A 17,673-nucleotide genomic window follows, 5' to 3' on the forward strand; every position below is an offset into this window, starting at 1 on the left:
GGGACAAAGGAATCAGTGTACTGGCCCTCCATGGATGTGGACATAGAGAAAGAAATGTCCAGATTTGTACCGTGCAACGTGCTCAAGCCTCATCAAACCAAATAACCACTTTCACGTACATGTTTATACTTTCCAGTGGTCTTCCCTGCTCTACTAATAACAGTTGCATCCTTCCATTGACTAGACCCTTCAGGCAAGTATGTCACTTTTGTACCAACTTTTGGCAGTTGCCCTTTTGGAAAAATGGCCTGTTCTAATTTATCAGAAGTGTCGTGTTCCTCGACAGAAACCCTGTCTACATCAGTTAACTGGTCCTCATAGTTCTGTAAACTCTGGTTCCTCGTCATGTCTGTCTGCTCTGTCTAAATTTGAAAATTTGTAATCGGTACCCATTATCCTTGATGAATGTACCCTAACAGTTTGATTATCATGTTGCAAAATAATTATTTTGCCATCTATGCCTATGATCTTCCCTGGGCCTTTCCATTCATTAGAATTGTCTCTCTCTTATAGTATACCATGTCTCCTTGCTGAAAAACGGCATCTGATGGCCGTACATTATGTATTAAAGCTCTGCAAATTCTTTCAGAGACTTCTGCTTCCAAGAAAGCTTTTCTATTGCTATGTAATGCATTTAAATGTTCAGCAAAACCTGAGCTAATTGTAGTCCCCTCCCAAGTGGGAGGCTGGTCATCCAAAATGGATGGAATTTTAAGATTTCTACCAAACACTAATTGATAAGGACTATAGCCCCCAACCATCTGCAATGAATTATTTGCATGTACCGCCCATGCTAAAGCTGAATTTAGCCTGCAGTTTGGTCGATCTGCCAAAATTTTCCGAAGCATGTCATCGATGACAGTATGATTTCTATTGAAGACACCATTACTAAATGGGCTTTCTGTAGCCGTGTTCATAATTCTGATATTCATGTTTGCACACATATCCCTAAACTCATCATTAGCAAATTCTCCCCCATTGTCCGAAAGGAATTTTGCCGGTGGACCCATTCCTCTCCAGATCCATTTTTCCAGGATTTGATCCAGAATTACTCTCCTTTCTTTACTTCGTACAATCGTTGATTGACTAAATCTGGTTGCTAAATCTACAAAATGCAAAATAAATATATTATTTGCTTTATCCAAGATTTTAAGGTCCATGGCCACAATGTCGTTAAAATCCCTGGCCAAAGGTAGGGTTACTATCGGTTGTGCTGGTGTCCTTCTGTACTTCCTACAAACTTCACAGCGATCACCAACCTGTTCTATCAGTTTAGTATAGTCGTCATCCCTTACCCCTAATAAATTTTTCAGTCTCCGAGGAGACGGATGTGCAAATTGCCTATGCAGTTTTACTACAACAAGCTTTTTATCAGCTAAAGTCCCATTTTCAACTGCCATTAACACATCCTTAACCACTCTACTTGAAATATTATTTGTCAGTAATGGAATACAATAGTGTCCCGACTGTGTAAATTGTATGTCAACCGTCTTTACAAAAACTGTTGCCTTATCCTGTTCCATATCCAGTTTCATGTGTGCTTTCTTCATCGACGACCTGCTCAGAAGCAAAGGTATCTCACTTGATACAACATCCGTGCTAATGAAATGATTCACTCCAGTAATATTGCAAGGGATCACCACTCTTTTCAGCGACTTCAGAGTATTATCATCCCCAAACCTGAAACTTGTGGAACTTTCAAATTCCTTAACCTTGTTCCGATTTTCAGCATTCAAGGAGTCCAGATAACATTTTAACCAGTCAATCCCACATACAGTAGATGTGCAGCCACTGTCCAACTCAGCACAGTTGAAGGATTCTGCAACCAACACCCTCATTACCGGCGTAAAACTGCTTGTTAATAGGACAATGCCTTCTTTCTGGTCACTATCTTTTTCCTCTTCTGACTCTTCCATGTCATGTGTCGCTTCAAACACTCTTATCATAACGAGTTGGACAGTTGAAAGCATAATGATATTGAGAGTCACATCGAAAACATCGATTTATCATGCGCCATGCATTTCTGGGGTTCATCTTCCTATTGTAGTTTTAACTGGGTTTCTGTCTTCATAATTTCCTTGTCTCGGTCTCCTTTTATAGTCTTGAGGCCTGTTTGTAGCCATACGATTTTGCTATCCTGTTAGTAGTGTATCTTCCATATTCTTGCAGGCTGACCTATTAGGATCATCAGAGTCATCGGAATCGAATGTTTCCTCAGAAACTTTTGTGAAGCTTTTGTCATCTGTTCGAATAAGGTATCCTTATCCGTAAACTGAACTCCTGTCAAAACCAGGAGTCTATCCATGTTGCTCACTCTAGCACAGTCAAGTAATTTAAAGGCCAACACAGACTGTGGAAATTCCAGGTTGTGTTTCTGCAACCTTTTATATAGTCTGCCAAATTCCATTATATAGTCTTCCATGGAGACATCCTCCATTTTCCGGAACTTATCAAAATCCGACCATGCTTCATACACACTTAACAAGTCATCTTTCTTATAAATCTTTTCCATATAATGTAATAGAGTCTCCAGACCTTCTTCTGAGTCTAACTCTTCCAATTCCAGCTCAGAAAGCACTTTGTCTGGATTTTACTGCCATATGGTAAAGAAAGAGCCAATGCCTTACCTTGTTTTCTCTTTCCCAAAGCCACATCCCTTAGTCCACATAACTACTGCACTTCTCCATTGGTCGTACGATTTCCTTTCAGAAAATAAGGGAGGATAGTCATATCCAGCCATCTTTATCCTAGGTTCAGCCATATATCCCTTTTCTTTCACTCACTCCTTGGTTTGATCTGGAAAAATGTTATCTTTCAACCCTTCACATTTACACAGCAACCATTCTCTGCTACCAATTGTTAAAGACATATTAGATGCTGTGGTATCAAGAGACAAAAGTTCTGTTCCTTTCTCACCAACACTTTTATTTCTTCCAACAGACTTTGCACAAAACTCTACACATCACCAGACCCAGAGGCCACCTGAAGCCCCTTTACATATCAGTGTCAATTATTGCACACTTAACATAAATGAGACAACTAATTGCAATGTCTCTTAACCCATTACTTAACACCCCTAACCGGACTATCCATCTCTGCCCGCTCCACCTTCTCCCTATGAGCCCGTACCGAAATCAGCTCCCCTCCCTAACTACTGCCTTCAGTGCCTCCCATACTGTTGTTGCTGAAACCTCCCCTGTGTCATTTATCTCCAAATAATTCTGGATGGCCTCCTTCACCTGCCCGCACACCCCCTCATCCGCGAACAGTCCTACTTCTAATCTCCATTGCGGGCGCTGTCCCCCTGCCTTGCTCACCTGTAAATCCACCCAGTGTGGAGCATGGTCCGACACAACAAAAGCCGAATACTCTGCATCCACCACCCCCGCCAGCAAAGCCCTGTTCAAAATGAAAAAATCAATTTGGGAGTACTCTTTGCATACATGGGAGAAAAAAGAAAACTCCTTCGCTCTTGGTTGTCCAAATCTCCATGGATCGACCCCTCCCAAAAACCCCTTTCGTTCCTTCGCTGTGGATGGCGCGCTCCCTGTCCTTGAACTCAACTGATCCAACCTCGGATGTATAACTGTGTTAAAGTCTCCCCCCCATGGGGGCCCCATGACCAGTCTATGAGTCCAACTCCGGGATCCGCCGCAACACCCGGCTCATAAACTCCACGTTATCCCAGTTTGGTGCATAGATGTTCACTAATATCACTGGCATCCCCTCCAGTTTCCCACTCACCATAACGTACCTATCCCCCGAGTCCGCCACTGTGCTCACTACCCGCTCCCCCCCCAACCGCCGATCACCCATAACCCTTCTTAGGCCAGCCTCCAGCCCGCGTCCCGTGCCTCCTCAGGCCCCCTGGGGTGCCCACCGTCTCCATTTGCCTCCAAGCACCAGTCCCTCCCCTGTCAGCAGATCAATACCCCCCATAACAAAACAACAATCCCAACCCCCCTCAACAAACATCATCTGCTCGCCCCCCCACTGCGCTTCCGTGAGCTAGCCCGCCCAACTAGCCTGCTACCAAGCATCCTACCCCCCATTGATCTCCCTCTCCCCCCGCTCGAACATACATATGCAAAACATCACAATCCCCAACAAACAGAAAGAAGAAAATTCCCACTGCCTGTCCCCTGTCCTTAACTAAGTTCATCGCCTCATCCGACAATCCAAAATAAAGTTCCTGGCCCTCATAAGTGGCCCACAAACGCGCTGGGTACGGCATGCCGAACTTGACCCCCTTCTAAAGAGGACCAATTTCACTTTATTGAAGCTCGCTTTTCTTTTGGCCTGCTCCGCACCTGGTAAGTATGCAGCTCGTGGCCTTCCCATATGCAGCTCCTCATCTGCGGGGCCCACCTCAAGATCTGTTCCTTGTCCAAGAACCGGTGCATTCGTACCACCATCGCCCTTGGCTGCTCATTCCTCAACGACTTCCTGATCAGCGCTCTGTGTGCCCTGTAAACCTCCAAGGCTGAGCAAACGCACCTTCCCCCAGCAGCTTCTCAAACATACGCATCCCTGCGTCCGATCCCTCGCTGCCCTCCGGAAGGTCAACAATCCTCAGGTTCTGCCTGCACGACCTGTTCTCCAAATCCTCCACTTGCTCCTACAGCCTCTTCTGGTGGTCCTTCATCAGCCCCATCTCCACTGCATTTACAGCTAGCTGCTCATCGTGCCCGGCAACCGACTCTTCCACCATCTGGATCGCTTGGCTTCCAATCTCTGCTCCACACGATCAATTCCCGTCTTCATTGGATCCAAGTATTCCTTTCTTTGCTGAGCAAAGCTCTCCTGGAGAAAGACCACCAGCTGCTCTGTTGACCACTGGGTCGGCAGTTACGGTCCCTGACCCTCCACCATATTCTTCTGTGCTGCAGGCTCCACTCCCGTCTTCAACCAACGATCTCTCCTTTTCAGACCACTTCTGGTCCACAAATCCATACACTGAGTGGGAATCCTTCTCCTCTACTTCACTAGTCTCCTGTTTTGTCAAGCAAATTCACCGTAAATCTGGGAAAAAGGTCCCAAAGGTCCACCATGAGCAGGAGTTACCAAATGTGCAACCACTCACTCCATGACCGCCACCGGAAGTCCGAAGTTGGATAAGTATTGACAGTTTACCCTTTGCTTGCAAAAAAATTTTTAAACATGTATTTTATTCCAAACATATTCAAAGGTAAATAGACATTTATAAATCAAAGAAAATTTTTCACACATCATTGCGTTTGTACAAGTTCCCTCCCCCCCACACCCTGCGATGAACAATTCCTCAAACATGGTCAATAACAGTCTTCACCATGTCTCAAAGCCCTCTGCTGATCCTCTCGATTCAAACTTACATCTTTTCCAGCCGGAGAAAGTCATACAGGTCCCTCAGCCAGGCCACCATTCCCATTGGCATTGCCGATTGCCATTCCAGCCGAATCCTTCGTCGGGCAATTAAAGCGGCGAAGGCCGCAACGCTGGCCTTCCTCCCCTCCATCAGCTCCGGCATTTCCGATACCCCAAAAATTGCCACCCTCTATGCTTGTGAACTTGTAGTGGTAGCAAAGGAAGGTGGAATCATTTATGTGCTTTCAGTGCAGTGTGTGACCTCTCTTGTAGTAGTGATAAGCATTGGGATTTTATATTGTGTTCAATAAAGAACTGATTTGATTCAAAGTTAAAGATGTAATGTCTATCAATCAACTGGAGCAAGGATGCCGATCAACAGTCTGCAGGGAATTCAAGGACTTTTTGCAAACATGAGACTTTGAGCACATCACAAGTAGCCCCTTCTACACATAATCGAACGGTTTGGCAGAACTGGTGGTATGCTTGGCAAATCATCTCCTTGAGAAATGTGTCCGAGATAACACAGACTTTTATGCTGCACTACTCAACCTATGAAACGTGTCGAGACAGAGCCTGCCCTTGTCAGCACAGAGATAATGTTTTCCAGGTGTACCAGAACCACGATCCCTTTTGCCAAGAACATAAGAACTAGGAGCAGGAGTAAGCAATTCAACCTTCGAGACTGCTCTGTCATTTAGTCCGATCATGGCTGATCTCTGCTCAGCCTCAACTCCACTTTCCTGCCCTTAACCCTTCAACCCATTACTAATTAAAAATCTGTCCATCTCCTCCTTAAATTTACTCAAAGTCCAGCATCCACCGCACGAGGATAGTGAATTCCACAGGCTCACAACCTTTTGAGAGAAATAATTTCTCCTCATCTCTTTTAAATCTGCTACATTTATCCTAAAATGATGGCCTCTTGTTCTCGATTGCCCCACAAGAGGAAGCATCCACTCGATGGCTTCTTTGTCAATACCTTTTATCTTCTTATATTATTTTATCATCTTAAATTATATCTCCTCTCATTCTTTTAACTTGAGCGAGTAGAGGCCGAAACTGCTCAATCTCTCTTCATAACACAAACGCCCTCAATCTCGTGAACCGCCTCTAAATTGCCTCTGATACAGCTACATCCTGCTCAAATGAGGGGATCAAAGCTGTACACAGTACTCCAGGTGCAGTCTCACCAATGCCTTGCACAGTTGCAGCAACTTTTATACTCTATTTCTTTGGCTATAAAGGCCAACATTCCATTTGCCTTCCTTATTACCTGCTGTACCTGCACACTAGTTTTCTGCAATTCATGCATGAGGACAACCAGCTCCCTCCGCACCGAAGCACTCTGAGGTTTCTTTCCATTTAGATAATAAGTTACCTTTCCATTTTTCTGACCAAAATGGATAACCTCACACTTATCCAGGTTAAATTCAATCTGCCAAATTTTGGCTCACTCAGCTAAACTATCTACAACCATTTGTAAATTTCTTATTTCCTCATTGGAACTTACTTACTATCCCACCTATTTTTTAAAATTACTTTTTCTGAGTTACAAAGCCAGGGCTCAGAGTGTGGACAGGGACGAACCCCTATTTTTGTATCACGTGCAAACTTGGCTACAGTACCTTCTATCCCTGCATCCAAGTCATTAATATACATTATAAATAGTTGGGGTCCAAGGACCATAACCTCTGGCACCCCACTGGTTACATCTTGCCAACCAAAAAAAGACCCATTTATCCCGACTCTCTGCCTTCTGTTGATCAGCTTGTCTTCTATCCAAGGCTTTTTTTTCTGTAATGAAAAGTGGAGACAAATATGGGTGCCATCCTCATGAAGAGGCAACAAAAAGTTAATGCCTGCAGACTCTGTGCTTTAGAATCTGGAAAAATGGTCAGGATCCAAACCACACACTTCCACAACAAACTGGCAGTGGTACACAGCCATGACCCACACCAAATAGCTATGTGGTTAGCTCAGATGGTGTTCCCTATGTCAGGGATCCACATTACCTGTTGTAGGTACCTGAACCCGCCTCACCAACCAACAGAGTCAAATGCACCAAGCTTGCAATCTGTGTCCTCTCCACTGGTGGAAATGGAGGCTCCTCCTGATGCCAAAGCAACAAGCCCTGCAGCAACTGGGCACATGATAATGACACCTGATGCCATCCACCTTGAGGACAAGAACTTAGAAAGAAAGTCTAAAGTCTCAGGCAAGCAACCAATCAGAAACGATGTCTGTTGAAAAGTCTGGTTTGATTCAGGTTACTACACACTCCTCCTACTCCCTGAAGGGTCTTGCACCCAGGCCGGGGTATTGATACCCCAGCAGGTCTGAAAAAGGGGGGTTAGCCCGGCCTATTCAGATGGGTAGATAGTATTCAGCTGAGGCCACAGGGACTCTGATGTTAAATACCTGGGCCTCCTGTAGGGTTATGATAGACTTCTTACAGTGCAAAAGGAGGCCATCCGGCCCATCAAGTCAAATGGTGCAATCACTCGCAGGTCAAATTGAAAGTTTGCAGATTGTGTACTGACCCAGTCTGCATATGGGCTGTGTTTTTTTGGAAAGCGGTGGGCAAGATGCTATGCGCCAGGTGTCGCAGCCCAAGCCCTACATATTGTAAACAGTTTACGTCCTGTTGCCCAGTGTGAATCCGGCGTGTCTCAGCATTCACTCCACAAAAGCATTCCCAGCTCCTCCAAGCCCACCAGATCAGTAAAACCACCACTGCGCAAGCGCGGGAGGGCAACCGGCTTTGGCGCACGCGCAGTTCGCCTCAAGCGCTTGCTGTCTGCACGCACGCGCAGCCCTCGGATCTGACGCATGGGCAGAAAGCAACTGGCGGAGTTGGGGGGCGGGGCGGTGCGGCGCCTGGTGAGTTTGGGTTTTTCGGACGTTTGGAACGGGGAGGCTTGCCCGCCTGTCAAAGCTGGGGCCGGGTGACGAGGAGCAGCGTCAGTCTGTGGGCGATGTTTGACCCGCTGATTGAGTCGGTGAAAGGAGGTTGAACTCCGTTGAGTTGGCGAATGGCTGCTTGATCACAGCGGAGGGGCCGCTGGTAAGATACCACCGCGCTCAGAGGGGCCCCCGGCGCCGCCTCAGCCCCGGCAGGATCGGCCTTCTGTTCGGCTGGATCCCGGGCCGCCGGCGCCGCCTTCGGCCGTGGTGGACCCCCCCTCCCTCTTGGTGCCCGTCCCGTTGCTCCGGGATTTGGGGCTGGTGACCCGGGTGGAGTGAGCCAGCAGCGCTGTGCTGTGTTGTCCCAGGCTGGGCCGTGCTGCGCTGCATTGCTGCAATTTTAAACTGCGCCTCTGGCTCCTCTCCAGAATGACTTTTTTTTATGGATCGAAACCTGCGGAGTTAGTTTGAGGTGGAGTGGGTTTCCTTGGCGACAGCTGGTTGAGAGGGCAGTCATGCTGCATTCCTGAGCAATTCGCTGTCAAACTTCACTGCACGGTTAGGAGTCAGTTGGACACGGGTAATGGGAGATGAGTGTTAGATTAGGACACACTGTGCCATATCAAGTCCTACTTGGTCGTCGTCGTCGACTTTGATTTCTGCCCTACCCTCTTTAACATTCACACCCTTGTGTCTAAATTCTTCTGTGGCCCATTTTTCTGGCCATGTAACCTGCACCACCAAACTCTTTGTCTTTAGCCCTTTGCATCCTTCCCCCTTCCTTTACTCCAGAAAGAGTGCTGTGCCTTTAACTACACTGATGTTAAATCCCTTTGTTTCTCTAACTCTGCTCTTTTCAGACGCCTCAGTGAAATCCACCCTGGACCAAACTTTGGGTCACCCCTCTTGATCTCTTTTAAGCTTGATTTCTATTTTTGTCAGATTTCCCTGAAGTATCTCTGGATATTTTTCTACATTGAAGCTGATGTATAAATAAAGTGGCGCAGCACTTCAGAATAAATCTGCCGTTGAGAAGATGTTAGCTTTCGGAATGCTGCCTGTTGTCTTCAAAATGATCATGCATAACATCCACTGAAGTGAATTGAAGCTTTACACCTAATCTCCAGAACACCTCTGAAAAGTGGAGCTGCCCTCCATTTTCCAGTTAGTGTGCTAAATGGTTTGTGTCTCTGGGATGCAATCTGAAGCAGTTAGGCCACTTTAAAAAAACAAGTATTCTTTCATGGAATGAGGGTGTTAATGGCATGGTCAGCGTTGTTGCCCATCCCTAATTGCCCCTAAACTAAGCAATTTGTGAGGTCATTTCAGAAGGCAATTAAGAGTCAACCATATTGCTGTGGATCTGGAGTCAAGTGTAAAACAGGCAGATTTCCTTCCCTAAAGAACATTTATGAATCAGATGAGTTTTTATGACCACTGTGCTGCCAATGCAATATGGCCTTCCAAAAATGCCAATACCTGCATGCATAGAAGCCAATGGTGTTATTTGCAGGAATGTGGGCTGGTCGGATCTTATTTGGATCCTGAAGCTGTCCACCTAGTTTCTGAGCCTGCAGTAGTGGTGGCTTTGGGGGCTGGTGCGAGGAGAGGAATTGAGGTGCAGCCTCCCCACAATTTCCATTTGCAGCTCTGTGGCTTGTTCCCAAGACCGACCCAGATTAAGGGGAAGAGGCTGTGGAGTGGGAGATTGAGAAACTGGGGAGGCCACAATTTCAAACATTACATTTTTGGTAGGCTTTCTTCAGTAAAAAGTGTTAACTTGATGCTGCCGGTGCTGTAATATTTGCAATTCCAGGTTGTTATGATTGTGCATGATGATGTTATGATGGTGCATAAATCCTGTTGCACATTGCCCCTTATACAAATGGTGTCTGCGCTTACAGCTGCATATGCACAAAGTTGGCAGCAAACTCATACCATTACGACAATCAATATAGTTTAACACTTGCCATTACTGAGACTAGCTTTTAATTTCTGATTTTATTAATTGAATTTAAATTCCACCACCTGCTGTCGTGGGATTTGAGCCTATATTTGCAGAGGGTTAGCCTGGACAACTAGATTGCTGTTCCAGTGACATGACCATATGCCACTATCTTCCACCAAATGCTTAATAAAATTACTTGTGGTTTGACATCCATTTGAAAAATTGAGTCACATTACTGAATCTTTCCTTAGTTTACAGCTGTTGTAATCAAGGAGCATTAATATGCCCTTCAACATTGAAATCTGATTGAGATGAATTTTTTGCTGGATCCAATTTCTATGAAATAACCAATACAACAACAAAAACACAGAACATTTATGCTTATCCAGTAAAATTAATGTCAGGCAACATCCATGGGGTTTGCAGCATAATTTGCCAAATGGTATGTCGAACTATGGTTTACATTCATAACACATATATATTTTTCTGTAGAGGCGTGAAGTTTGTAAACAATCTTATTTTACCTTCACAGTGCAACCGTGGAAGGATTTCCTTTCACCTTGTAGAAGATTTTCTTTAAGTACTTGGGGAGAATGGGGACACCTGGAGCTGGAAGGAAACGAACGCCAATTAAGGATAGATTCTCAGCTGAAGATGAAGCACTAAGCCACATTGCAAGAGAGGTTGGTTGAAATTTCATTTTCGACATGTTTAGATTCTTGTAATCTGGGTATAATTGTTGGTTATGATGGAACATCCTCAGCTTACCTTAAATTTATAGTTTAAATTCACTTCCCTTAGGGTACACAGTGTTACGAGCAGAGGCTTGTGAGATATTTTGTATGAACTGAACTGCAGTTTTTGTAATGCAGAACACAATTTCAGCATTGGAAAGGAATGCTGTGGAGCTCTTAAATTTTAAAGAACACTGCGACGTGAATGAGCATCTATAAATAGTCACTGTGTAGTTTAGTAATAGTTGTATCTGTTGGTCTCTACATTTCACAACCAATTGAGATTCTGGAAGTCCTGGAATATTTTTTGTCCATCTCGCCTAAGGATTATATATTCGTATCCATGATTTGCTCAGCTGTCATCTGATAGATCATGTTTTGTCATGCCAAATATGTCATGTAATAATTCATGAGCTAATGACTAGGTTTCTGTTTTTGTTTGCATTTTCTAAAACGGTTTTAAGTTATCAAATTGTCAGATGCCTGAGTGTGTATAATATATATTAATTATATATGTAACATGGGAGGGTGAGGTGAAGGTTGGGGGAAAAGGTATTTGTGTTCAGAATTTTAGAATTCATAAATGGGTAGTAACAGTTCAGGTCAGATGTTCAGAATTGAAGAAACTGAACCACAATCTATTCATTTTCAGAACAAAGGTGCAGTGATTACTGTACCGGGCAGTGGGTTGGCAATTTAAATATTTTATTTTATTGAACCTATCACTCTGGTTCATAACATAATTGAGTAGAAACGGGACAGGGTGAAGGGTGGATGTTTGGGATTGGTTGGATTAGGTCAGACCTCACTGAGATTGAGGATAGCCCTCCAGCTAAAACTAATTTGTGTTGGATTTTTTTGGATTTGTTACCTGCCACTTGAACCTAAGAATCCATATCTTTATCCTTTGTTGGCCTGGGCAGATTATGTATCCTGGATTCCTTCTGACTGTTCGTCAAGGTTGATTTTTTTTTTGTTTGGCTCTCTCTCTCATTCCTCTTTTGAGCTATTAAAATGAAAAGATTTATTTATGGTGCATGGTGAGATGGGATTGGTTCATTTGTGAATGGATTGTTGAGAAGGATTGCTCTTGGTACGGTGATCACTCTGAATTAGTTTGGGCGTCCCTCACTTGGGGGTTCCTTCTCTTTATCAGGGTACTGTTTCTCATTCTGTTCTGGCTCAGTGGCTTGAGGGAGGTTCCCCCAATTGTATCGAGGAGAGCGTCGGCCCTCCCTCTCAGGTCCAGTGTTGGGTGCTTTGACGATTCTTCTTCTCGGGATGGGCCATCCCCCATCTGGGGCTGGAGTATTTATCCTCTTTCTCTGAGTATAAATGGGGACAGTGCATTGCCCTGGATGGAGTTGGGGAGGTATAGGTTTGTCTGGGTACGTATTTTGGGTGTGCTGGAGGTCCTGCAGCTAAAGCTTCCTGTGTGTCGCGATGTGCTGGGCTAGGCCAGGTCCGATGATGCGATCAGTCTCCTGTTGTCCCTTCTCAAGGATGCTTGCTGGGGGCATCCTGGGAATTTGTGTTCAGCTTTTTCAGTGCATGGGGGCTTGGGTATAAGTCGAGTACCATGCTTTGGTACCATGCACCCATCAGGAAGTGGGACACCATGTTCAATTGAGTGAGTCAGTGGGTGCTCGGTGGGCAACAGACAAGTATGGGGTCTGGGTTGGGACTTGATCTTTTGTTACTCCTTACTCCTTTTTCCTTTTTTGGTCGGCCATGAAGGTTTGATAATCCAAACAAGTTGTTGCTGATCCTCTCTGCATTGTTGCATGACATGAGGTTGGTTCTGTTCTGTGCCTGGGATTGAGATTTAGTTGCATTGTTTGGATGTATGTAACTTCCCTTAGAATTGGGATTTTCACGTATTTTCTTTGGTTCTGTAAGGGTGGGTACAGTGACTCCATTCTTGGCTCCTACATTGGTCCAGATTGATCTGGTATCCAAAGAGAGAAGGCTGTGGTGGGTCATTGGTGCTGCTGGAGTTGAGGGAGATGTATGTTGGTGTGCTCTCGAACATGGCTTGGAAAGTTTATCCTGATTTCTCATAGCGATTGCGGGTTTGGGTGGCATGGGAGATTGTGCATCATTTTACCATGTTTTGATGGCCTCATTCTGTTTATTCTGTCTCAGGTGAGGCTACATAGGTATCTAGTTATGTCTAATGATTGTATCGAGCCAGTTGTGTTGCTGTTGTCCTGTTTCTCTCTGTACGCATGTTCACTAAAATGGCCAATATTTTCTCACTTACGGGGCAGCACGGTAGCACAGTGGTTAGCACTGTGCCTTCACAGCCCCAGGGTCCCAGGTTTGATTTCCAGCTTGGGTCACTGTCTGTGCGGAGACTGCACGTTCTCCGAGTGTCTGCGTGGGTTTCTTCTGGGTGCTCCAGTTTCCTCCCGTAAGTCCCAAACGGCATGCAGTCGATGAATTGGACATTCTGAATTCTTCCTCGGTGTACTTGAACAGGTGCCGGAGTGTGGCGACTAGGGGATTTTCACAGTAACTTCATTGCAGTGTTAATGTAAGCCTACTTGTGACAATAATAAGATTATAATGTATTATTTTCTAATTTTATTATTCTCTAAAATGTAAAACCCCTTCAAAAATAAAAAATATATTTTACTGAGGCTGACGGCACTACTTGTTAACCAGAAAGAACAGGAATGCTACCGTCTCTTATTCCTAGAAGGGGCATGAGGGATCAGACACCGTTTTTCCCTTCCCCACCCCCTGTCCATCAGCAGCTGTTTCTACCTCTCTATCACATCTCTACCACCTCTTGTGTTCTCATTGTTTGTATGATATGTAGTCTTAAATGAAGTGATTTTTCTTCAGTTAAATATTGGTAAAAGTAAAAACATTAGTCGGACTGTAAACTCTGTACCAGCCTCTTAATTCCATCCACCTCATGGTTATTGTCTCCTTTTGGCTTGGCATCCATTTATTTTTCCGATGCTGCTCTGAAGAAGTTGTCTTTGGAGGTGCTGCCACAGCTTTTTGGAAATCTGATCTTTCTCATTTTCTAGGGTAACGATCAGGATTGGCACGCTGGATGATTTGTTTGCCCACTCCATAACCCTGAATTATTCAACCCCTGATAAAGCTTAGCCTGACTTTATTATGAGTTCTAATCTTGAACTTAACTAGTCAGTGACATGAGATACTCAATCTGAATCATCATCATATGACAACGCGAGGAGGGTCAAATGCCTCTATGCCCTCGCCTCATTTGATCACAACAGGCTTTTTGTTTGAAAAGTATATACTTATGAATTAAGTGAGTACTTAACTGTTCACATGCTATTACTAACCAGACTCCCAACAGTGACTAGGATACCGGACAGAAATCCCAATATTTTATTTTAATTTTGTAAGACTGTGAGGAAAGGATACCTCGCTCCAGGAGTGATTTCATGCAAAATAGGGATATGGTAAACTTTATTATTTACACAGTATTAAGAAACCTTTAACATCACACAAGAAAATAGCTTACAATTAGCCCTTAAACAATGGTAATCAATCTATGTAATGTTTCTGACTCAACTACTTCCACAGGCAGTGCATTCCATGCCCCCACTACTCTCTGGGTAAAAACCGTACCTCAGACATCCCCACCTATATCTTCCACCATTCACCTGAAATATATGTCCCCTTGTAATGGTTTGTTCTACCCGGGGAAAAAGTCTCTGACTGTCTACTCTTATCTATTCCCATGATCATCTTATAAACCTCTATCAAGTCGTCCCTCATCCTTCTCCGTTCTAATGAGAAAAGGCCTAGCGCCCTCAACCTTTCCTCGTAAGACCGACTCTCCATTCCAGGCAACATCCTGGTAAATCTCCTTTGCACCTTTTCCAAAGCTTCCATATCCTTCCTAAAATGAGGCGACCAGAACTGCACAAAGTACTCTAAATGTGGCCGTACCAAGGTTTTGTACAGCTGCATCATCACCTCACGGCTCTTAAATTCAATCCCTCTGCTAATAAACGCGAGCACACCATAGGCCTTCTTCACAGCTCTATCCACTTGAGTGGCAAATTTCAAAGATCTATGAACATAGACCTCATGATCTCTCTGCTCCTCTACATTTCAAAGAACCCTACCGTTAACCCTGTATTCCGCATTCATATTTGTCCTTCCAAAATGGACAACTTCGCACTTTTCAGGGTTAAACTCCATCTGCCCAGCTCTGCATCCTAGCTATGTCTCTTTGCAGCCGACAACAGCCCTCCTCACTATCCACAACTCCACCAATCTTCGTATCGTCTGCAAATTTACTGACCCACCCTTCAACTCCCTCATCCAAGTCATTAATGAAAATCACAAACAGCAGAGGGCCCAGAACTGATCCCTGCTGTATGCCACTGGTAACTGGGCTCCAGGCTGAATATTTGCCATCCACCACCACTCTCTGACTTCTATTGGTTAGCCAATTCGTTATCCAACTGGCCAGATTTCCCACTATCCCATGCCTCCTTACTTTCTTCATAAGCCTACCATGGGGAACCTTATCAAATGCCTTACTAAAATCGATGTACACTACATTCACTGCTTTACCTTCATCCACGTGCTTGGTCACCTCCTCAAAGAATTCAATAAGACTTGTGAGGCAAGACCTACCCCCCACAAATCCGTGCTGACTATCCCTAATCAAGCAGTGTCTTTCCAGATGCTCAGGAACCTATCCCTCAGTACCCTTTCCATTACTTTGCTGACCACCAAAGTAAGACTAACTGGCCTGTAATTCCCAGGGTTATCCCTATTCCCTTTTTTGAACAGGGGCATGACATTCGCCACTCTCCAATCCCCTGGTACCACCGCTATTGACAGTGAGGACGAAAAGATCATTGCTAACGGCTCTGCAATTTCATCTCTTGCTTCCCATCGAATCCTTGGATATATCCTGTCAGGTCCGGGGGATTTGTCTATCCTCAAGTTTTTCAAAATGCCCAGCACACCTTCCTTCCTAACAAGTATCTCCTCGAGCTTACCAGTCTGTTTCACACTGTCCTCTCCAGCAATATGGCCCTTCTCATTCATAAATACTGAAGAAAAGTACTCGTTCAAGACCTCTCCTATCTCTTCAGACTCCATACACAATCTCCCCGCTACTGCCCTTGATTGGACCTACCCTTGCTCTCGTCATTCTCATATTTCTCACAAAGGCCTTGGGATTTTCCTTGATCCTACCCACCTCAGATTTTTCTTGCCCTCTCTTAGCTCTCCTAATCCCTTTCTTCAGTTCCCTCCTGGCTATCTTGTACCCTTCCAGCGCCCTGTCTGAACCTTGTTTCCTCAGCCTTACATAAATATAATTCTTCCTCTTAACAAGACATTCAACCTCTCTTGTCAACCATGGTTCCCTCACGTGACCATCTCTTCCCTGCCTGAGAGGGACATACATATCAAGGACACGTAGTATCTGTTCCTTGGACAAGTTCCACATTTTAATTGTGTCCTTCCCTGACAGCCTATGTTCCCAACTTATGCACTTCAATTCCTGTCTGACAGCATTGTATTTACCCGTCCCCCAATTGTAAACCTTGCCCTGTTGCATGCACCTATCCCTCTCCATTACTAAAGTGAAAGTCACAGAATTGTGGTCACTATCTCCAAAATGCTCCCCCACTAACAAATCTATCACTTGTTCTGGTTCATTACCAAGTACCAAGTCCAATATGGCCTCCCCTCTGGTCGAACAATCTACATGGTCGAACAATCTACATACTGTGTTAGAAAAGCTTCCTGCATAAACTGCACAAACATCACCCAATCCAAACTATTTGATCCAAAGAGTTTCCACTCAATATTTGGGAAGTTGAAGTCACCCATGACTACTCATTCGTAAATCTGTTCCTCCACATCTCTGCTGCTATTGGGGGGCCTAGAGAAAAATCCCAACAAGGTGACTGCTCCTTTCCTATTTCTGACTTCAACCCATACTACCTCAGTAGGCAGATCCTCCTTGAACTGCTTTCTGCAGCTGTTATACTATCTCTAATTAACAATGCAACCCCCCCCCCCCCCATCTCTTTTACCTCCCTCCCTAATCTTATTGAAACATCTGTAACCAGGAACCTCCAACAACCATTTCTGCCCCTCTTCTATCCAAATTTCCGTGATGGCCACCACATCATAATCCCAAGTACCGATCCATGCCTTAAGTTCACCGACCTTATTCCTGATGCTTCTTGCTTTGAAGTATACACACTTCAACCTATCTCCGTGCCTGCAAGTACTCTCCTTTGTCAGTGTTACCTTCCCCACTGCCTCACTACATGCTTTGATAGCCTGACTATCGTCTACCTTAGTTGCTGGACTACAAGTCCGGTTCCCGTTTCCCTGCCAAATTAGTTTAAACCCTCCCGAAGAGTACTAGAAAACCTCCCTCCCAGGATATTGGTGCCCCTCTGGTTCAGATGCAACCCGTCCTGCTTGTACAGGTCCCACCTTCCCCAGAATGCACTCCAATTATCCAAATACCTGAAGCCCTCCCTCCTACACCATTCCTGCAGCCACGTGTTCAACTGCACTCTCTCCCTATTCCTAGCCTTGCTATCACGTGGCACCGGCAACAAACCAGAGATGACAACTCTGTCTGTCCTGGCTTTTAACTTCCAGCCTAACTCCCTAAACTCATTTATTACATCCACACCCCTTTTCTTACCTACATCGTTGGTACCAATGTGCACCACGACTTTTGGCTGCTCACCTCCCCCATAAGGA

At 44.8% G+C, this 17,673-nt stretch overlaps 1 protein-coding gene and 1 long non-coding RNA gene across 11 annotated transcripts in view; one reads left to right on the plus strand and one right to left on the minus strand.

Annotated features, from left to right (window-relative positions):
* Window positions 1-8,033, minus strand: part of LOC119972957 — an 86,604-nt gene extending 78,571 nt beyond the window's left edge. Inside the window, exon 1 of the long non-coding RNA XR_005462195.1 lies at window positions 7,887-8,033. This is a non-coding gene — a long non-coding RNA (uncharacterized LOC119972957). The remainder of the gene's footprint in view (window positions 1-7,886) is intronic.
* Window positions 8,034-8,147: 114 nt separating this feature from the next.
* lrrfip2 (leucine rich repeat (in FLII) interacting protein 2) overlaps window positions 8,148-17,673 on the plus strand; it is a 261,526-nt gene continuing 252,000 nt past the window's right edge. For 9 of the 10 annotated variants that reach the window (XM_038809829.1, XM_038809830.1, XM_038809834.1 and 6 more), the window contains exons 1-2: window positions 8,212-8,410; window positions 10,731-10,881. In XM_038809829.1, the coding sequence (XP_038665757.1) occupies window positions 10,792-10,881 (90 nt within the window). In that variant the 5' untranslated portion in view covers window positions 8,212-8,410; window positions 10,731-10,791. Of the gene's footprint in view, window positions 8,411-10,730; window positions 10,882-17,673 lie in introns of all 10 variants that reach the window. The other variant, XM_038809832.1, reaches the window with a different exon arrangement.

The sequence above is a fragment of the Scyliorhinus canicula genome, chromosome 10, assembly GCF_902713615.1.
Source record: "Scyliorhinus canicula chromosome 10, sScyCan1.1, whole genome shotgun sequence".
NCBI lineage: Eukaryota > Metazoa > Chordata > Chondrichthyes > Carcharhiniformes > Scyliorhinidae > Scyliorhinus > Scyliorhinus canicula.